The 23,355-nt window shown below is 35.0% G+C and overlaps 1 protein-coding gene across 1 annotated transcript in view; it reads right to left on the reverse strand.

Annotated features, from left to right (window-relative positions):
* Positions 1-23,355, reverse strand: part of LOC120414045 (frizzled) — a 185,710-nt gene that overhangs the window by 114,002 nt on the left and 48,353 nt on the right. The window contains exons 2-4 of the mRNA XM_039575065.2: positions 21,003-21,122; positions 14,641-14,835; positions 13,658-13,883 (exon numbers count right to left, since the gene is read on the reverse strand). Coding sequence (XP_039430999.1) covers positions 13,658-13,883; positions 14,641-14,835; positions 21,003-21,122 — 541 coding nt within the window. The remainder of the gene's footprint in view (positions 1-13,657; positions 13,884-14,640; positions 14,836-21,002; positions 21,123-23,355) is intronic.

A 23,355-nucleotide genomic window follows, 5' to 3' on the forward strand; every position in this document is an offset into this window, starting at 1 on the left:
ATATTTGTATGGAGACTTGTATGAAAAAAACTAATGATGTTAAATGGCATTTTTGAATGCAGACATTTTCAAAAAATCAAAAATCTGCAAATTAAGAAAATTAAATTTGCATTTGCCCAAATAAAAAAAAATCAATAAAATCTACATTTCAAGTAGCTAAGAAATTTTGTCGAACTGTGTAGTTGGCCACGTGCATTATTTGCACTCACATATTTCGCAAAAACCAAATGAAAAAATCTCATCTGACAAAATTGGCTTTTCACTGTTGGCGAATGCGATTGACTTTTCGAACGAAATTTTTTGCCAAAATAACGATTCATGTGCGTGCTTTCAACTGCAAATATTTGATTTTCACGTGCATGTGAAATAATATATCTGGTTGAGTATTGTTGATTTTCGGTTTGCATGTCAGTTGTGGCCCCAAGCCTTTGATGTTGGTTGGCGGTTTGTGGTTGATGTTGTTGGACTTTGTGGTATACAATCATTTTATAAGTGATTGGTTAAAATAGGGGAAAAACAGAAATAAAAAGTGTGACTTTTAAGTGGTACATTTAAAAAAAGGAATCAACAACTTTTCAACACATAAATATTATCAAAAAAAGATATTTTATGTAACTAAATTTGCTCATCAATCTTCCTACTTCAACCCAGTACAAATTGTGTCAAGTTGATGAAGAACTTGTCCACCAGACCGGAAAGCGTTTGGAGTTTTTCTTTATGTTTTGCTCTTTTTTTTGGTGCTAATTAAGTGAGTCAGATGCGAGAAACGAAGCTCGCAAGCTGTCAACTGTCGCAACAATTAATTACAACTCAAAAGAGACAGAATGATGTTTTGCTGGTTTAACTTTAAATCTTAAATTAGTTAGAAAATTTAATGATTTTATTGCTTTTTTAATTACAATAACAAATCCAACAAACAACATATTCTCTAGCAAATTTCTGGTCTAGTACCCTTAAGCCACAGTCATAACAATTCGACTGGCTGAACATTGCCGACACACGTAAAAGTTAGAAAATATTTTTCCGGGCAGAGAAAAAAACAACTGAAGCATTCCCTTTTTCCCCCGCAGGCTTCGCGTTGTTTTCCCTTTTGTGAAATCTGTCGCTCTATAAATTTCCACTTTACGCTGATGGCTTTTGGCCGAGGGCCAACAAAAAATGGGTCCAAAAAAAAGTTTCCGGGAAAATGCATTTCCTGACGAAGGACTGGGATGTTGGCAAAATTTTGCTGGTGGAACTATTTTTTTTTATTTTGTATGGAACATAACCGATGGTGTTGAATTAGAAAAGTGAGATAGTTTCCAGTTAGACAATTGTGGCCGCAATTTGTTTGTCGTTTTGGCTTTAATATGCGTTTTTAGATTGAAATGTTATTTCTACAGATATTAAGCCTTTTAAGGTTTTATTTTCTGCTGACAAAATTCATTTGTTTTTATTACTTACGCCTTTCCAAATTTATTCAGCAATTGAATCAATAACTGTTTTGCCTTCCTCACTGAGGTAAGGCTATAATCCTGCTCTAAAAATGAACTTTTTATTAAAAGCTCAAAGACCCACCTTCATGTATACATATCGACTCAGAATCGAAAACTGAACAAATGTCTGTGTGTATGTGTGTGTGTATGTGTGTGTGTATGTATGTATGTGACCAACAAACTAGCTCATGTTTCTCGGCACTGGCTGAACCGATTTGACCCGAACTTGTTGCATTCGACTTGGTTTCGGGTCCCATAGATCGAGTTTTATACAGATTGAAGTTTCGATAAGTAGTTCAAAAGTTATGTATAAAAATGTGTTTTCACATATATCCGGATCTCACTTAAATGTATGTAAACTATGTCCGGATCCACCATCCGACCCATCGTTGGATAGGTTATCAAAAGACCTTTCCAACGAGTCCAAAACATTGAAGATCTGGCAACCCTGTCTCGAGATATGGTCACTTAAGTGATATTTATGTACTTTTTGTAGCCGGATCTCACTTAAATGTATGTAAACTATGTCCGGATCCACCATCCGACCCATCGTTGGTTAGGTTATTGAAAGGTCTTTCCAACGAGTCCAAAACATTGAAGATCTGGCAACCCTGTCTCGAGATATGGTCACTTAAGTGATATTTATGTACTTTTTGGAAGCCGGATCTCACTTAAATGTATGTAAACTCTGTCCGGATCCACCATCCGACCCATTTTTGGATAGGTTATCAAAAGACCTTTCCAACAAGTCCAAAACATTGAAGATCTGGCAACCCTGTCTCAAGATATGGTCACTTAAGTGATATTTATGTACTTTTCGTAGCCGGATCTCACTTAAAAGTATGTAAACTATATCCGGATCCACCATCCGACCCATCGTTGGTTAGGTTATCAAAAGACCTTTCCAACGAGTCCAAAACATTGAAGATCTGGCAACCCTGTCTCGAGATATGGTCACTTAAGTGATATTTATGTACTTTTTGTAGCCGGATCTCACTTAAATGTATGTAAACTATGTCCGGATCCACCATCTGACCCATCGTTGGTTAGGTTATTGAAAGGTCTTTCCAACGAGTCCAAAACATTGAAGATCTGGCAACCCTGTCTCGAGATATGGTCACTTAAGTGATATTTATGTACTTTTTGGAAGCCGGATCTCACTTAAATGTATGTAAACTCTGTCCGGATCCACCATCCGACCCATTTTTGGATAGGTTATCAAAAGACCTTTCCAACAAGTCCAAAACATTGAAGATCTGGCAACCCTGTCTCAAGATATGGTCACTTAAGTGATATTTATGTACTTTTCGTAGCCGGATCTCACTTAAAAGTATGTAAACTATATCCGGATCCACCATCCGACCCATCGTTGGTTAGGTTATCAAAAGACCTTTCCAACGAGTCCCAAACATTGAAGATATGGCAACCCTGTCTCGAGATATGGTCACTTAAGTGACATTTTTGTACTTTTTTATTCCGGATCTAAAAAATAGATGAAATTTGTGTACAACCCCATCAAATCATCCATTGTTGGTAATGAGTGAGGAAGGCTCCAGCCACATAGGTGGATTAAGTTAGTTTTTTACATTTCATGTCAAAAACTACAAAACCACCAGCATTCGATGTACTCAGCTGGATGTTTATTCCTCACTTTAGCTCTATCGTTAACAAGCACAGGTCGTCACTCGCGTTTCCAATCCGCTTATTGACGGCGTATTTGAGCACTTACGATTCGCGGCTGCTCTCAACACCTGTCGATGGCACTAAATTGCCCACATTTCTACCCCTCAAGCTTAGCCCCCCCAATCAACACACGGCGCGATTTCATGCAGCTTATCATACCGGCGTGGTAATTTTAATTGACTTACATCAACATCGATTTTTCATATTTTTCTCCTCTGATTGGAAAAGGGAAAAAAGACGTTCCCCAAGGGGGGGTTTGACAGTCGACCAATATCTGGTTACCGACATCGGAGGGGTCTCGCGAGGGCAAATAAGCCCGATATGGTGTGAAAGAAAGCTTACTTAAAGCTAGTTAGCTCTCGCCGTGTGTGACGACAACTCTCTCGACAACGTTGTCAATTTAGATGCTTCAGATCGCGCGCTGATGATGGCTGGTTAAAAATAGCTCGCTGCAACTTGTGAGGACTTGGATAATTATCAAGCTGGCAAGCCCCTTTTCTAGACTGGTATCATTTTTCATTTCTCGCTCAAGTTGACAGCTGTTGCGAGCGGCGTAGACACGCGACATTTCCAGTGAAATTAAACTTTTCATTTCACTCGGTTGAGATGGGTTTGCTTTGCTTTTGGATTTTGATATTTGAGTCTATTTCACAGCAAATTATTATTCTGTATTGTTCAAAGTTGTAAGATACGAGCAATTCTCTACTAAAACCGGAAATGGATTTTATTTGTATTTTTTTATTTGGCTCAAACTTTGTGGGGGCCTTCCCTACGACCAAAGAATCTATTTTGTGTCCATACAATTTTGGCAGCTGTCCATACAAAAATGGTATGTAAATATTCAAACAGCTGTAACTTTTGAGTGAATTTTCTGATCAATTTGGTGTCTTCGGCAAAGTTGTAGGTATTGTTGAGGACTTTTGAGAAACAAATAGGTACACGGAAAAAAAATTTGCAGATTTTTTAATCAACTTTTTTTAACAAAAACTCAATTTCCCAAAAAAACGTATTTTTTGATTTTCGAGATTTTTTGTTATGTTTTAGGGGACAAAAATCCGCAACTTTTGAGCCATAGAGAAACATGGTCAAAAAATTTGCCGCCGAGTTATGTATTCTTGAAAAAATAGTGATTTCTGGAAAAAATCGAAGTTTCATGCAAAAACAAGTTTGACATTATTTTTTAATGCTAAATTGAATTTGCAATCGAAAAGTACTTTACAGATTTTTTTATAAAGGGCTCCGTTTTCCAGATATAGCCATCGAAAGTTTGATTTTAGCGAAATATTTGCAGTTTTTCAATTTCAAAAAATAGTGACCATTTGTGACCATTTAAAAAAAAAAAAATTGAGCAGTTCACAAAATTTGCTAGAAAATTGTCTAAGAGACATTGAAGATTGGACCTCGGGTTGCTGAGATAGTGCCGCTTTAAGAAAAAGAAACACGAAAATTGAAGTTTTCTTAATCTCACCAAAAAACACACCATTTTCTAATGACGATATCTCAGCAACTAATGGTTCGATTATCAATGTTAATACATGAAACATTCGTGAAATTTTCCGATCTTTTCGAAAAAAATATTTTGAAATTTTTTAAATCAAGACTAACATTTTAAAAGGGCCAAACATTGAATATTACGCCCGTTTAAAATGCTAGTGTTGATTTAAAAAAAATCAAAATATTTTTTTCGAAGAGATCGGAAAATTTCAATAATTTTACTTGTATTAAAATTGATAATCGGACCATTATTTGCTGAAATATGGTCCTTAGAAAATGGTGGGTTGTTTTGGTGAGATTAAGAAAGCTTCAACTTTCGTGTTTCTTTTTCTTAAAGCGGCTCTATCTCAGCAACCCGAGGTCCAATCTTCAATGTCTCTTATACAATTTATAACAAATTTTCTGAACTTTTCAAAAAAATATTTTAAGAAACGATCACTTATGGTCACTATTGTTAAAAATTGAAAAACTGCAAATATTTCGCTTGAATCAAACTTTCGGTGGCTATATCTTGAAAAAGGAGCCCTTTATCAAAAAATCTGTAAAGTACTTTTCAATTGCAAATTCAATTTTGCATTAAAAAATAATGTCAAACTTGTTTTTGCATGAAACTTCGATTTTTTTCCAAAAATCACTATTTTTTCAAAAATTCATAACTCGGCGGCAGATTTTTTGACCATGTTTCTCTATGGCTCAAAAGTTGCGGATTTTTGTCCCCTAAAACATATTAAAAAATCTCGAAAATCAAAAAAATACTTTTAGAATTTTAGTAAAAAAAAAGTTGATTAAAAAATCTGCTATTTTTTTCCGTGTACCTATTTTTTTCTCAAAAGTCCTCAACAATACCTACAACTTTGCCGAAGACACCAAATTGATCAGAAAATTCACTCAAAAGTTACAGCTGTTTGAATATTTACATACCATTTTTGTATGGACAGCAGCCAAAATTGTATGGAGACTTGTATGGATGAACCAATCACACAAAATAGTTTATTTGGTCATAGGGAAGGCCCCCACAAAGTTTGAGCCAAATCAAAAAATACAAATAAAATTCATTTTCGGTTTTAGTAGAGAATTGCTCATGTCTAAAATATTCTCACCAATAGTTCTTTATTTTAAGGAACAACCCTCTTATAGACGGGCTCAAAAAATTAATCGCCAAAGTTCCATTTTTAATCATATTCCAAGTCTTAAGAATGGCTTGGAAAAGGCAATCAATACATTTTTAGAAAATAACCAAGAATTTATGATTTAGTTATTTTTGTTTGATTGCGATTTTAGAAACCCAATTTGCTTCAAATCGAATTTCTAAACTCCAAAGATCTGGCAAAATTCAATTTTTGAAGTAGTTTTTAGAATTGTGAATAATAATTCCAGTAAAAATATTAAACATACAGTCATCCCACATATTCGGAACGGTTTCCAGATCGGCCAATGTTCAAAAAATCATAGCAAATCGATAATTGAACTTAATGATTCGCTTCTACCTTCATTTGAAAGATTTTCTTGCGATCTTTCGAATGCTGTATCGAACATCTGCAGATTTTAACTTTTATATGAAGTTTTTGAAGAATTACTTTGACCCTTCAAATCCACAAATTCGGAACACTTTTTTCTTACGAATGTAAACAAACTTTGGATCTCTCCAGGAGTACATATTTATTACCAAATAATTACTTCACACACTGAAACCAATGAAACTCAAGCTTAGTGATGTTTTATACATGGTTTGATAATTTTTTTTGTGAAAATATCAGTTAAATTCAGGTGTTCCACAATTGTGGGAGGCACAATAACATCCTACAATTATGAAACAGGCCATTTGGAGGCAGTGTTTTGGTGCTCTGGACAAAATAGTCTTGGAATGAAGTTTTTTGTTCAAAAAGTACTACATTTACTAGTGAAATAGCAAGATAATGTCCAAATGAAGGTTCTAAAAATAGTAAGGTCGACAGAAAAGCTACTTTTGGCTACTTTTGACAAATTATCATAAAAGTGTTCCGAATTTGTGGGTGTTCCGAATATGTGGGATGACTGTACTAAACTGTTTAACAAATTTGCTTTAAACATGTATCTTATTTTAAACCAAATTGAAATAAAAACTTCATCTAAAATTAAGATATTTTATTTGAATTTTTTACGTGTTACATGCAATTGATCCGTAGCTATTTTAATAAATTTTAAAGATATTTAAAAATAAAATAGATCAAACTGCTTTGCGTTTGATTTCATTTAAGTTTTCAATCAAGTTCTTTAAAATTATTTTTATTTTTTTAAGGCAAAATATTTTTTTTTATAAAATGCTTAAAATTTAACATTGTCTAATCTAGGGCTTGTTAAATCAAAACCATTTTCACTGGAAATTAGCAAAAAAAATTATGTACAGTGTTTGAATGTTGAAATCGAAGATTACATACAATGAGTAGCAATTTGACAATAAGACAAACTGCGCGAAACTGCGAAAAATCTCTTGCCCTAACCATGAGTTCTGGACCCAATTTGAAAGAAAATTGAATAAGTATCATTTAAAATATCTATTATAAGATTGTGCCAAAACTAAAATCAATAATAAGCATAGAAAATTATTGGAGGTTGTAGAACAAGCCTGAAACAATGTACAGTCCAGACTCGACTATCCGAAGCCTCGATTATCCGAAGGTTTGTATGAGACTTGGAATAATCGAATCAGAGGTTTGGGTGAATGCTCTTAAGATTAATGATGACGCATGACGATAACGAAATTTATTGTTTTATTTAGGATAAAAAGAATGATGAAAACTTCTTCTGGATATCAGACATCAATTTAGTTGTATTTATTCTGTATTTATCATTGATTTTTTTTAATAGTTAAAAAAGATTTTCTTATTTGTACAAATGCAAATTAACTATAGCCAACTTCAATCCCGTGCATTCTTCATAACATCTCACAATTCTAGGTCACCACTTCAACCTGTCCGTTCGACCTGAATAACTTTCCTCGGAACGACCTACGGTGGCGGCAACTGCTGCAATCTTCCGCCAACATCCCCCAGCAAAAAAAAAGATCCGCAATTTCACCCATAATCGACCGTGCACGACCCCTTGAAAGTCTTGGAACTTGCGCCACCAGAAGGTATGCTCGAGAGCTATTTGCACACTTCTGGCAGAATGTCGATGCACAGTGGCAGCCGCAGCAGCTTAATAATGACAGGGTTACAAAGTTTCAGCATACTTTCCCGGTTAGTGAGAGCAGCAGATGAGCAAATTCCTGATGCTGCAAGCAAGGTGAAATCCGTTAACCCTCAGGTGACCGGTTTTGAATATTTAACATACTTTAAAAAAAAAAAATAAATATTTCTGTTGAAGTTTTCACTGTTGAAGGGTTAATCCAATTCGAAGTGCACTCTAGATTTAACACCTGTAACCACACGAGAGGGGACACTTTCCCAAAAAAAGTTGGTCTTTTCGTGCATTCCCCACCGATGTATGTATGCACGGTCGGAACAATTAACTCCAAACTAATGCGGAAATCCAGCACCTTCCAGCAATCAGAACCCCCCTCGACACACACTCGAAGTACAAATCACCGTGGCGAGAACGAATCTCGAAACCGCGAAATGGGAACTAATGAATTCGAGCAGCGTCCGGAGTCCATGGACCTTTTGCGCGCCGTTAAGGGGGGTAGGTAACCTGGGCCGGCAATTATTTACATTTTACGTGAGTGCTTGCTCCAAAATGAAGCATAGAACCTGTTTGTTTGTGGCCACACCGACCCAAGTTTCTGGAAATAGAAACAGTGAAGAAGTTTGGGGTAGAACCTCTGAGGAGTTGAGCAGACATGACGTAACGATTGAGTTTAGAGTCAAGTCTTCAAGAAAGGTTACGTAATTTACGAACGTCCCCCACACTTCAGGTGAAATACGTCAAGTCATTACCGTCGATCGATTACATTGAATTGTCTGAGGGAATCTTCTTCTTCTCGTCTTGTTACGCTTTTGTCTTGGCCACCAGGTAGAGGGGCGTGTTTGTGCGCCCGGAGAATAGGTGCCCCGGGGCTTGTTTGGGAAAGTGATGAAATCTTCCCCGGGATCATGAACTTGAAGGCGACGGGGTCTGGCAAACATTCGGCCTATCGGATGGTTTGCTCACGTGTGTGTGTGTGGATTAGAGGAGAGATAAATGAGATGATGGAATCTTCACATGTTCCGAAAAAGGAGATGCGATATGATGGTTCGAATTGTTGGGCATTTTTCTGGTTGAGTCATCGCGATCTGGAATGGGGTGAAGTGAAAAGTGTTTCCAAATAGAATATTCCCCATGTCCAAAGAAACGATTTTGAAACATTGGTTTGTCCATGAAGGTCTCGGTACTAAATTGACAGCTGATCATTGAATTGTTGAAATATGTTGAAAAATGTTTTGCAAAATTTAAATTACGAGTTAAATACAAACGGAATGGTATGGAACCATACTGACCTTGGTCAACAAATTTTGAAAAGTTTAGACTACTAAAATTGCAAAACAATGATAAATAAAATTATTTTAGTATTTTCAGAGTGTCGTGTTTTTCTTAATGAAAATTAGTTCGAGCCGGCAAATGGACTGCAATATCGAATTGTTTGGACAGTTTTACTTCAACAACAGTTCAAATTGATTTCAAGTTTTACAAATTTTAGTGTTATTAAATCGAAATTCAAAAATATCTTAGAATTATAGGCATTTTCATTACAACAAGATTTTCAGTAAGTGTGTAATTTCTATGTTTCATGCTACAAAAATGGTTTTGTTGCCAACCAAGTTTGATATTTTTTTTTAAATAACAATTTGTAAGGAATTTTAAACAAATTATGAATTTATTAAACTTACTTTACTTAAAATTTCTATAGATATTATTAAAAGTAAATCAACTAAGCAAACCTTTAATTGGGATTTTTCCATATATAACATTCAATGTCTCCCTAATTATGGTCAATTTGACGTAATGAAAAAAAAAAATCAGACTTTTTCAGAAGAAAATTGTTAGAAACACAGTGACTATCAAAATCATCCCGGATTTTAAAATAAAAATCTTCAGCAAAATAATACTGTTTTTGAATACACCATTGAAAAAACATTTTTTTATGTTTAAAAAAACAATCTAGAGACAAATGTTAGCCATTCAAATCATATTTGAAAAATTAAATGAAATCCTATCAATGTTAATTCGGTTTACGGTGCTTCATATGACGACGAAGTTGACTTTATAGCTGTCAGCCACCATTGCTAGTACCAACCACTAGTGTCTTCCTTTTATCTACAAGGACTTTGCCGCCCTGGGCTTCTAAGTGTATGAAAGTATGGCACGGAGCGACGGCGCCGAATACCCATATTTACACAAAGAATTTTAGAGCGCCTGCCGCGGGATTCGCGCGGTCCGATTGATCCACACGGGCGGGACGACTTGTTCTAATTTTAAATTCATATTCATGAAAAACAAAAAAAAAACATGTTTAAAAAAATGATGATCATAATTAAGAGACGATTTGAAACATAAAGTTGAAATTTTGGTTACAGAAATTCGATTTTTTTTAATTATTCTTTAAGCAATTAAGCCCTGAAAATGTAGGTAAATAGATGAAATTCTAAGTGTTTTTTTAATTGTTTGAATATGTTGCTAAACTTGATTTTTGTTTTCTTGTAAATAAAGTACAATTAGCCGGATGGAATTTGTGCCGAATTGCAAAAAAATTAAGCCTCTAAGACTCAACCCCGTCATCAGACGAGCCTCTTTCTGAAAATTCGCAAAAAAAAACTATTATTTGACTAAAAAAAAATATTTAGAAGGAAGCCTCATAAATTTGAAGAAAATAATGAATTTGGTAATTTAACATGTTTTTATGTGACTTTGTAAAATTTAATTATTTTTTTTTTCAAGGGTTTTCTTAGACCAAGTTTTCCACTTATATTCACCAAATGGATGCATTAATTTTTGTTTTAACTTTGATTATGCTTCGAAAAATTATTTCTTTTTGTTTAAATTTCCATAAAATAAAAAAAAATAAGGGAATGCAGAATTTCCCTAAAACTATCAAAATAAAAAAAAAACAAACAAAATAAATGGTTATAAAAATACCAAAAATGAATGAAAAAAAAAACCTTTTCAAACTCCTTTCTTCTATTTAATATTTATAAGTAATAATGCTTCCGATTGAATAACGATGTAAAACACAGATGAAAAGAAATCCAAAACTCTGTTAATCAACTTATTGAACTCATTGCAACTTGATTATTCAATTCAATTCAATTTATTTTGTCAGTAAATAATCAATTTACAATTCCGTATTTCTTATAACCTAATAGAGTTTTGGAGTTCCTTTCAACTATGGTTTACACTATAATTCATTTTGATGTAATTGGATATTCTAACAATGGATTTGGCAAGAGAAGGAAAAATTAAAAAAAAACCTTCTTGATTTGCTAAGGAAAAGGATAGAAATAGAAAAGCTTAAAACTAAATCACAGTATGTTTTGTCTATTGACGTCGAAAAACTTCGCTGCACAAGGCAGCTTATCCGTTGTAGATGTACTTCATCATCAGCTCACTGAGAGCTTGGAATTGTTCTGCCTTGTTTCGGCAGGCACGAAAGCGCGTGAGCATCTCTCCAGCAAGGGCGAAAAACTCAGGAAGCGTGAAGAGATCATCACCGGTAACATCAGCTTGTCCCGGGGGAGAACCGCCCCCAGAAGCGGCTACTCTAGCGTACGAACCTCCCCAACCGGGAGGGAACGCTGGGTTGGTCGATGGAGCCGCTCCGCCGCCAGCTGCTGCAGCGGTCGAGCTCGAAGTCTTCGGAGGTTGGCGGGACGCTGGCGCTTTCTTCTTCTTGTCCTGCTCCTCGATGTACTTTTTCCGCGCGGCACAGCCACGGAAATTCGCCGTGTGGTTTCCACCACAATTGGCGCACTTGACACGTGCTTTGTGCTGCTGGGCGTTTTCCCCCAGTTGGTCTTTCCGCGGAAGACTGCACCTTTCGGTGAAGTGGGTCTCACCGCACTTTACACACCGGGGTGGGAGATTGCAGTTTCTTGAGCCGTGTCCGAATTTCTGACAGCGGTGGCATTGGGCTGCGTCGGCCGGATTCTTCGTGTAGAATCGCCACGTCACAAAGAAGCCGTCCAGTGCTTTGATCCGCCGTAGGTCCTGGATTTTGACGGACCCGCGATCGAAGTACAGGAGGTACAAGGTGTACGTACCTGTCACCGTAGTCGATTTTGAGAGCACCTTTATCTCTCGAGGCTTAACCTTGACGCCCGTCAGGTGTTCTTCCAGGTCGGAGATCGGGCGGTCCGGATATCCCTGAAGGACGATCTTCACTGGGACCTTCTCTGCAGGATCAAATGTGAAGAATTTGAAGTTTCGCAACTTCAACTTCTTCACCACCAAGTCGAAATGCAGCTTTTTGTGAGTAATCACTTGCACAGAAGTTTTGCTAATTTTGAGACAATATTGGAGTCCCTCAAGCAACTCGTCAACATCGTCAGCCAACGTATCCAAAACAAAAATTGGAGGTGGTCGTCGTTCCTTCGGAGAGTTACCATTTTTCTGCTTTCCTTGCTTGCGCGCAAGTTCATCATCGTCATCGTCGTCGCCAGCACTGCTGCTGTCACTGTCGGTGTTGTTTTCATCTCCACTCAGCATCTCAAATTCGTTGCTGGTGGGAACGTTGGAAGTGGTTGTCGTCGTAGTGCTGGTGGACTGCTGCTGCTGGCCGGAAGTGCTTCCGGATGCCCGGGTCGATTGTCTCGTCCGTACCGGGGACTCACGTGGACGGTATGACACGTGTAAAAATGAAGGATCGGTGACGTCACCGGGCACGCTCCCATGCGCGATGGCGGTCGATGCGGCATTGGTGTGTTTACCTTTCTGCACTCTGCCGGTAGATGAACTTCGCGGGTTTTTCGAGGCCGCACTCGAACTGCCTCGGCCACGGCTGGCCCTTGGCATGCTGGAGGAGCAAACTCGCGGGTAATCACGGTAAATTACGGCGAAAAAATCGAAAAGTCTGAAGAGCTCCGAACACTTGACTGTTGCTGGCTGGTGTTGCCAGTCCCGATGAAACTTGATTATACACAAATAAAACCGAATTTAAATTGAAAAAAAAAACTAAAAAAGTGAAGTATAGTAAAGTAAAACAAAAGCTGCTCAAAATGATCTCCCAAACAAGGGATAAAATTTTTGAAAAAGTTTTTGAGCAAAACAAACAAAAATGTAAAAAACAATCAGTTTTTTTTTCTCGAAACTTTGAAAAAAATTGCCAATGTTTAAATGAATCAGAAGCTCCCAGACTTATTTTATTAACCCGAGGTATATTATAGTACTTGCCATTTTCAAAAAGCAAAAGTTCTCAGTAATATTTTGCTGTTTTTTTAACTACACGGAGAAAAAAGAGTTCCCAAAATCGTGGCCAGCGTTCATGAAAATGGGAACGAAGAACAAAGTGTTCAAATCCCATAGTACGTTTTTGGAAATCGTACCATGGGATTTGAACACTTTGTTCGAGGTTCCCATTTTCATGAACGCTTTTCCCTTTTTTCTCCGTGTAGAGACTATCATGATGATCAAACTGGGTATAGATTTTTGGTCACAAAAGTTAATCATTCAAAAAGACCACAAAAATATTTTCTTGGTAAGTCTTCACATGCTTAGTCCAAAAATCTTCCCACAATTCAACTTTACAAGACTTACGTCAGCAAACACACAGTAAAGCGACTAGACGTACTAATCTTGATCTAGAACATTCCCCATAAAGTCACGCATGCCGTGTTCCGGCCTCATCCATTACAGCTCCAAGGCATTAACCATACAAAGTGTTTCCATCTGGAGCAATTACTCGTCTTGGCCCAAGGTCTCTCCCCTACACCGTCTTAACCACGCAAATGAAACAAAAGTGTCTTCAAAGCGTCCGCCAACAACACCCTCGCCCGATTCTTCCCGAGAAGATTTATAACCTCCCAACACGACTTAAGCACTACAGCTGCTGTACTAACCTTCAACTTTGCCCAGTGCCAGCACGAATATGGTCTGCACCGCCGGAATGGCCCACGCCACCAGGTGGAACAGATGGGACCGATTCTCGATGGCCTCGTGGCCCCACTTGAGGCCGGCGGCCAGGAACCAGGCTAGGGCCAGACAGGCCCACCAGGCAAACGCGGCCATGCAGCAGAAGTACAGGGCCATGAAGAGGACCGTGCAGGAGGTCGATTGGCGGTGACCCTGGAAAATCACATGAAATTATTTGCAAAATTTAATTGCGAAAAGGTTTAAAAAAATTATGTCTGAAATTTTTTTATTTAAATGAATACAAATTCTAAGAAAAATTCTAAAAAAAAATCTTTGAAAAATCCTAAGGAAAATTTTTATGAAAATTCTTCAAAAAATTCTTTAAAAAAAATTTGAGAAAATTCTTAAGAAAATTCTCATGAAAATTCTTATGAAAAATCTTAAGAAAATTGTTAAGAAAATTGTTAAGAAAAATCTTAAAAAAATTGTTAAGAAAATTGTTAAGAAAATTGTTAAGAAAATTGTCAAGAAAATTAAGAATTTTCTTAAGAATTTTCTTAAGGATTTTTTAAAGAATTTTCAGAAGAATTTTCTTAACAATTTTCTTAAGAATTTTCTTAAGAATTTTCTTAAGAATTTTCTTAAGAATTTTCTTAAGTATTTTCTTAAGAATTTTCTTAAGAATTTTCTTAATAATTTTCTTAACAATTTTCTTAACAAAATTCTTAAGAAAATTCTTAAGAAAATTCTTAAGAAAATTCTTAAGAAAATTCTTAAGAAAATTCTTAAGAAAATTCTTAAGAAAATTCTTAAGAAAATTCTTAAGAAAATTCTTAAGAAAATTCTTAAGAAAATTCTTAAGAAAATTCTTAAGAAAATTCTTATGAAAGTTCTTAAGAAAATTCTTGAAAAAATTTTTAAGAAAATTCTTAAGAAAATTCTATAAAAATCTTCAAATTCAAAAAATTACCTGCGTGATGGTGGACAACATATGCATCCGACCCAGCTTGATCTGTGGTTGGAACGGTTCACGGCAGGCTACCGAATCTCCGGCACCCAGTCCGGCCACGTACGCACAGCCCACGATCAGATAACAAATGGCCAGGAACACGATCGGACGTTCCGGGTAGCGAAACCGTGAGCTGTCAATCATGAAGGTAAGGACCTGAAAAAAAGATAAAAAAATGCGTTTATTAAAATGTATTAAACTTTAAACAAATCATAAATCTAAAACTGTCAACTAATTTGCAGACTTTCCTTCCTTTCACGTTCGATCCATCACCTTAAAGCTTGAACAAGAGAACAATCACCATTGAGCAAATTAAATTCGCTTCATCAATCACGATCAGTTTTGAGTGAGCAAACAAGCAAATCCTTCATCCCTCCCAACCTCCCTTCTCCGCTTTAATATTCTTGGACCATAAACTGCATCAAAATGGTCTGCAAGTCAGTGCCGAGCATTTTTGCCCCCCTCCCTTCACAAAACTTTAATCGTAAAAATCGATCTCTTTTCCATGCTTGGGTTCAAGCAGAAAGTTGCATTTGCCTGTCACGGTGCTTTTTATTCGCGAGAGAAATATCGAACGAATGTCGATCGACTGTATGCAAATCAGAGCATGATGTAAGCTTGTTAAAATGTTGGCTTGACGATCGAGGCTCGAAGGAAGGGGGAAGGGGAGAGCTGTTCTTATTCGTTTCTTGGGTTGGATTTGCTTCGTTGCTAATAGGTATCATAAAAATGCCGTCGTGATTTGAGGAATCCCAGGTTGATTTACTATCGAGTGAGTTTAGACAATTGGTTCATTATCGATGTGGTTTTTCAATAAGCTCATTAAAAGAAAATAATACTTTTATGGTGAAATCTTTCGATGTCTTTTAAACAGAGATTAAATCAGAGAAATTCAAAACGAAATTATTTTTCGTAAAAACGAGTCCATCAACAAATTTAAAATATTCGAAACTGTGATTTTTGTTGGTTGATGGAGAAACTGTCCGACAAATCTGCTAACAATTTAAAATGACAAAATTTAAACAATCTGGGCAACTTTAAACTGCAATCAAAATGTTTAACCATCGGTTCTGGTTAGGTTCGAATGACAGGGTTATCTTGTAAAATGTAATGTTTAAGGATCCAGAAAATAAAAAGGGGAGAAAAGTGTAGCTATTGACAAGATAAAAGTTCTCATTCCGCTCAAAGTTTGCAAAATATCTGGACTCAATGTCTTTTTCCACAATTATCACATATCATCATATTTTTTTTCAATTTCGCTGATAATGTTTTCTAAAATGATAAAATTGTTCCCAAAATTCGATTTTTTGTAAGATTTTTTTAATTTTTCAATTTTGCCTGAGTTCTAAGTTAAAAATATGTGTACAGTAATCGGACATGTACGTGTGATAAAAAGCCCTTAAAATATTTTTTCTTGAATAAGTTTCCGCACAAGCAGCACGTTCTGAAAGGACCTTAATTTCATATGAAGAGCTAAAATATTGCACGAATCAAAATAGCACGATCACGACGAATGTTGTTGTTCGAAGTGTTTAAATACATTTTTGGATGCAAAATCATATACAGACATGCCTCGGTTTTGCACTGCCCCGGTTTTGATTCGTTCAGCTGCCTCGGTTAAGCACGGTCCAGTGCTTAACTGAAGCACAGAGCTTATGGGATTTTGGCTATATGGGAGACATTGGCTTTAATCGTATGAAAAATCATGCAAACATCAAAAAATTATAGTGTTTTGGAATCGGGTTGATGTCAACTATCGATTAAAATTATAATTTTATGAAAATTTTCACAAAAATACGTATTTTCCTGTATTTTGAAAATGCAATGTTTCTCGAAAAAATACTCAAAAATTTTGTTATTGCAATAAGGGTATCTAATAATTGGATTTTTTTGTCGTACATTTTGAATGTATAATATTTTTTTTGAATGCACTCAAAATTTTCACAAAACTACGTATTTTTGAAAAAATACTCAAAATTTCAGTTTTTACAATATGGGTATCAAATGATCGGGATTTTTTCATACATTTCGAGTGTAATAACAACATATTTTGAAAACACTCAGAATTTTCACAAAACTACGTATTTTCGAAAAAAAATACTCAAAATTTCAGTTTTTACAATATGGGTATCAAACGATCGGGATTTTTTCATACATTTCGATTGTAATAACAACATTTTTTGAAAATACTCAAAATTTTCACAAAACTACGTATTTTCGAAAAAATACTCAAAATTTCAGTTTTTACAATATGGGTATCAAATGATCAGGATTTTTTCATACATTTCGAATGTAATAACAACATATTTTGAAAACACTCAGAATTTTCACAAAACTACGTATTTTCGAAAAAAAAAACACTCAAGATTTCAGTTTTACAATATGGGTATCAAACGATCAGGATTTTTTCATACATTTCGAATGTTATAACAACATTTTATGAAAATACTGAAAAAAATTTATTAAACTACGTATTTTCGAAAAAATACTCAAAGTTTCAGTTTTTACAATATGGGTATCAAACGATCGGGATATTTTCATACATTTCGAATGTAATAACAACATTTTTTGAAAATACTCAAAATTTTTACATTACTTATTACAAATGTATGAAAAATCCCGATCGTTTGATACCCATATTCTAATAACTTTCGAAATGTATGAAAAAATCCCGAACGTTTGGAACCCACATTGTAAAAATTAAAATTTTGAGTATTTTTCAAAAATACGTAGTTTTTTTGAAAATTTTGAGCATTTTCAAAAAATGTTGTTATTACAATTGAAATGTATGAAAAAATCCCGATCGTTTGATACGAAACGAAACTATTGGCACTACGCCTCCCGGGGCATGGCCTTCCTCTAACGTGGGATTTCTGCTCCAGCGCCTCTGACGAGACAGGAGAAACCGGGACCGACGTTTTACTTCACCATCCGATAGAAGCTCAGTGGATAAGGCGGGAATCGAACCCGCTTCTCATAGCATCATCGGGATCGGCAGCCGAAGCCGCTACCCCTGCGCCACGAGACCGACCGACCGATCGTTTGATACCCACATTGTAAAAACGGAATTTTTGAGTATTTTTTCGAAAACACGTAGTTTTGTGAAAATTTTGAATATTTTCGAAAAATGTTGTTATTACAATCGAAATGTATGAAAAAATCCCGATCGTTTGACACCCATATTGTAAAAACGTAAATTTTAAGTAATTTTTAGAAAATACGTATTTTTGTAAAAATACGTAGTTTTGTGAAAATTTTGAGTGTTTACAAATAATAAATTTAACATTCGAAATGTAGGAAAAAACTAATCATTTGATACCCATATTGCAATGACCATATATTTTTGGTTTCTTTAAAGAAAAAAAAAGCATTTTCCGAATACTGGAATAATACGTATTTTTGTGAAAATTTTCACGAAATTATTATTTTAATGGATAGCTGACATCAACCCGACTCCAAAACACTATATTTTTTTATGTTTGCATGAATTTTCATACGATTATAGCCAATGTCTCCCATATAGCCAAAATCCCATAAGCTCTGTGCCTCGGTTATGCACGCCTCGGTTTTGCATCCCCCATATGCGGTGCTAAACCGAGGCATGTCTGTAAGTATAAAAATTTTTGAGCCAAGAGAAACTTATTGAATAGGTTTATTTTTGATATTTTAAGAGTTTGGGCCAGATTTAAAAACTTAAAATTAAATTTATTGAAAAGGCAGAAAGTTTCACAAAAAGTTTATTTATTTTACATTAAAAATCGAACCAATTATTTCAGAGATATCGCGAGTTGAAAATTAGGGCTGATTAGGACAAGCCGAGAAAATCTCTTATTCAACAAAAATGAAAATTTATAAGACTGCATACCATACTTCAGCATACCGACCAACATTGTCAAAATAAGAAATTTTAGGTCATTTTCTTGCCTTTCGAAAAGTGCCAATAATAATTATAAAACGGTGAACATCTTTTAAAAAATGGGTAATATCATTTTTTTTAGCAAAAAATGTGGCTCAGGGACATAAGTTTAATTTTTTTTATTTGACGATATATTTTTCAAAGTTGAAGTCTCCCTCTCACAAACAGAGGGCGAAAAAATCAAATAAATTCAAAATTTTAATGGAAATAGAACTCTTATCAACTGAAAACAATTTGAAATGCATTTTACCACAATTTCTAATATTTGCATGCTGGACATGCAAAACCCGCAAAATTGTATAGAGCCTGTTTAGGAAAAAAACTGATTACAATTAATACCTACATGGACAAAGTTGCATTCAAATGAAAAAAAAAAACAAAGATTCTTTTTGCGAAAATGCAAAGAATCTTACTTAGAAATCATGCAAATCATCGACAAATTTGTTGCTGCTACAAAAAAAAAAAACAAGATCTCATCATATTTTTACTCTTCTCTTTAATTGCATTGATTTTTACTTCAATACTGATCAGAAAAATTAGAGTGAGTGATTTTCGATGTTTTTTGTTTAGTTTTTAACACACAAAATCTTTAAAAATAATATTGATTTAGGCTGCAAGTAAAATTTATAAATATTAAAGTGAATTTGAAGAAAAACAAAAAAATCAATGTTTATTTTATTCCATATCTATTCACCACGATTATGATTTTTTTTAAATAATAACATTCATGACAACTGCAACAAGAAAAAAAATGTCTATGTATTGCTTTAAATTACTGAATAATTCTCACCAAACAAACAAGATTTCTGTTCTAAAAATATGTTTTTTATAATTATGTTAAGCCGTTGCAAATATTTTATGAATTTTATGTCCTTCTACTCTAACGTCCCAAAGGAGTTAATAAAATAAGAAAAAAACGTTAAAAATTTGAATAGGTATTATACGCATAGCAGACCATTGCTATAGCTTTAGTAGAAAATAAATTAAACATCAATTTATGAAATTTTATGTAATAACAACCTCTTGGGCGAAATGTAAACATTTGAAAACTATGTGCAACAATCTATTAAAATAAAAAAGGTTTCTTTTATCTATTTATATAAAAAATATCAAAAAATGACCAGCTGTTTTTTTTTCAGATGAACAGAATCAGGAAAGTTCCAATTGAAGAAAAACTAAAATTAAAATAAAATTAATTAATAAATATTGGACAGAGAATTTTTCACTCATGATTTTTTATGGTTTTAGATATTGATAAAAAATTATAATTTTTTATGAATTCATTTTTTTATTCAATAAGTGCAATTAGCTCAGCAATGATTTTAAAATAATTTCAATTAATTTTACAATGATCAAAATAAAAAAAATATAACGTAATATGGTCAACCTTGTATTCTCATTTTATGTACTACGGGAATGGGTCACCTCAAAACTTCACAGTTTGGTTCTCACCTCGATTTTTATGGGTTTTCGAATTGATTGAATGTTTAGTATTAAGTTTGCGAGATATTGAATTTTAAATGATACAGATTGATAATTTCCTAGATTCTTGCTTGATTTGATTGTTTCAACTGCCACACACAATTCGAGCATGATCATGATCATAATGATTTGATTTCAATTGTGCACTATATTACGATTGAAGTGGAATGACGCATACACAATCAGCCTAGGTCAGCTGTCACTTGCCCCTGCCAAAATAGTCAGCATGATGTGACCTTTTTTTAAGCTATTGCAGGAGATGTACAAATCAGACGATTTAATTGCTTTGACAGAATTTAAAGCAACATGCCTCGGTCCAGCGAAATCGATTTTTTTACTTGTTTCTTTTTCATCAAACTGTAATTTGAAAAAAAAAAAACATTCTAAACTTTTTGTAAAATTAAACTCTCGTTTCCCAATAATCTGGAAATATCTCACATAAGATACATTGTTTCAAGCAATAATTTAAAACTCCTCACAGCTAAATACCTCAAACCCAGCCAACCACGAAGCAATCTGAACCCCAACAGTCGTCTACCGTCAAAACCCAACAAGTCATCACTCAGAAGCTCACAATCCCAGAAACTTCACCACCCTGTCCGGAGCCCAATTGCCAGCTTTCGCAATCACATTTTGGCGGATCTCATTAGTCCCCGGTGGTGGATGTGAATTAATTTTCTCCCTCCCCATGACTTATAGCAAAAAAACGCCAACTGGCACTAATTAGAAGCTCACGCAATGTCGGTAGCAAAAGCTAAATTACCCCACAGGCAGGTTGCTATCGAGGTTCAGCGCCACAATTTGTTTACATTTTTCTCGGGGAAAAAAACACTTGTTGCTTTACGCGGGTGTCACTTTCGCCACCGGAAGTCGTCTATCTGAGGGGGTTTTTTTCATTTCCAAAAATTGTTGAAGAATTACTCACCGTGAAGAGACAACTGGCCACGCAAACCGCCGCCCAGGAACCGACCCAGTACTTCAGGACGGTGCGCTCGTTCTCCGAGAAGAACATGGAGTTGCACGGTGCTCCACAGTCCTTGGTGACCTGGTTGGGAGGAAGAAGAATGAAAAAAGAAATTAAAGTTAGATTCCGTGATTTCAGTCAATTATCAAGCTAGTATTTGCTAATTGGACGCACGTTAGATCGTGACCCGATTTTGTCGAAATACTCAGAATAGAATTAAATATTTTAATTTAGAAATAAAACAAAAATGATTTAATAAATTATGGACAACACTGAAACAATATTCCTTTTTATAATTAAATCTGATATCAGTAAGAAAATCATTTGCACCAACATTTCACAACCTTCTCCCGCTCGAGTTCCACTTCACGTGCAGCTAGTGATCTAGTGTGAAATCAGATCACCAAACTTGTTCGACTAGCAAACAACACCCGACCCCGAATGATATATGATTCCACCGGCTTAAGTAACTACGGGGTGCGGCTAACCACTGCGACTCACTCTATACGGAGCCAGTAATTAAGTTACCGAGCTGCGATTGAAAGATCAGCGGCCGGGGCATATGCGATAATGACCAACACGGGAGGGGAGCTCCCACAGCATGTGTCACACCCGAATACTCAGTACAGCCTAGTAAGAAGGTTGTTCACGGTACAGTTTCGACACAAAGTTTACATCGAGTCCCTGCAGGGGGGCAATTAATCATATCGGATAGTTTTTTTTGCATACGTGCTTAGAGGACCAATTTGAGAAGATTTCACTTTTGTGCCGGATAAAAAGTGAAACCTCGGATTTGCGTGGTCTTGTGAATCAAACTTCTTCAATTGATTCAGTTCAACGAAAGTTTCTACCACTGCAAAACGAGAAGAATCAGCAATTGCAATTGAGCAAACAGGTTGTTTTATCTGCTTACGGTTGACACCTGGGCGTAGGCTTGCAAGACAAATGTGTTGCTGCCGCGGAAATGCATGTATAAAAAGCGATCAAATGACGGCGAAAGCGAAAATTAAAATTTATTGCCACCTACGGCTACTAAAACTGGATTTGAAAATAGTTATGGTATTGCTTTTTTTAGTGGGACAAAAAATGGAACATTTTTAATGGGGCTTGAATGGATCATAACGTAATATAAATAATACAAATTTCTCTAAAATTATACAACAATTCGATAATCACAATTTTGTATTCCTCGATTCTACAAAACCTAACTCCGGATTGGGGTTTAATATAAAGCCATTTAAAACATATTAAACATAACATAATCTATAAAGTAAAACAGAAATAAAAATCGAAAAAAATCTAGCATATTGTGAATAGACTCCTGGACGCAATTTTCAAATCTCGTGACAATGGGGAGCTATGAGCCGAGACCTGCAATTTTTCTGATTTTTTACTAAGACACGCTTTTTAAATATATAAGATATAAATTTTATGTCATGTGGACTTTTACACCCGATTCGATTGCGTACTCACAATTCCGATTTAACGTTTGTTTCATAAAAAAAAATTAAAAAAAATATGAAGTTGTCTTAGAACCACTGCCACTTAAAATCGAAAAAAATACATTTAATCGGAAATTTTATGTTCATTCCGAAACCCATAATAACAATAACCCAGAGAGGACATTATGGCAATTGAAAAAATCATTAAAAATTACGTTTAAAAGTTACGTTTTTATAAACTTCATCTTAACAAAAATTATAAAGGATTCAAACTTTTATATTAATTTGAAATAAAAGACCACAGTTGAACTTTCACAAAAACAAATCAACTGTTTGTAAATGAATGTTCTAGTTATGAATACTTTGCTATAATTTGATTATTAGATAAAGAAGTAAAAAAAATAATAAAATTTCGATGTGAAGACAAAATTTCTAATAAAATAATTACGTCAAATGAACATTGCTTAAAAAATCAAAATCAACAATTAAAATAAAAAAAACATTTTAAAGTCTGAATAATCAAAATTCACCAAAACCACAAAATACAATCCAAAGGCGCTTACGTCAAATGCAAGCTTAGTGTAGTTAATTAGAGAATGACGTTCGCTAGTTACAACTGTACTGGAAAAGTCATAATTGCAAATTTTCAGGCAACTTTTGCAAATAATACTGAAAAGTTTATACTAACACCTCTAAAGGACTTCAATTCTGGGGTGTTTACGTCACTTGGTAAATAAAAAAACAAACAGTGATGGCTTAAGGCAATATTCTACACCAGTAAAAGTATTTCAATTGACATTTTCATTTTTTATTTTACTCTTCAATTGAGTTAATCTATTGGATTCAGTTTGTTAAATGTTAATTCGTTCAAG

This window comes from Culex pipiens, chromosome 2 (genome assembly GCF_016801865.2).
Source record: "Culex pipiens pallens isolate TS chromosome 2, TS_CPP_V2, whole genome shotgun sequence".
NCBI classification, from domain to species: Eukaryota; Metazoa; Arthropoda; class Insecta; order Diptera; family Culicidae; genus Culex; species Culex pipiens.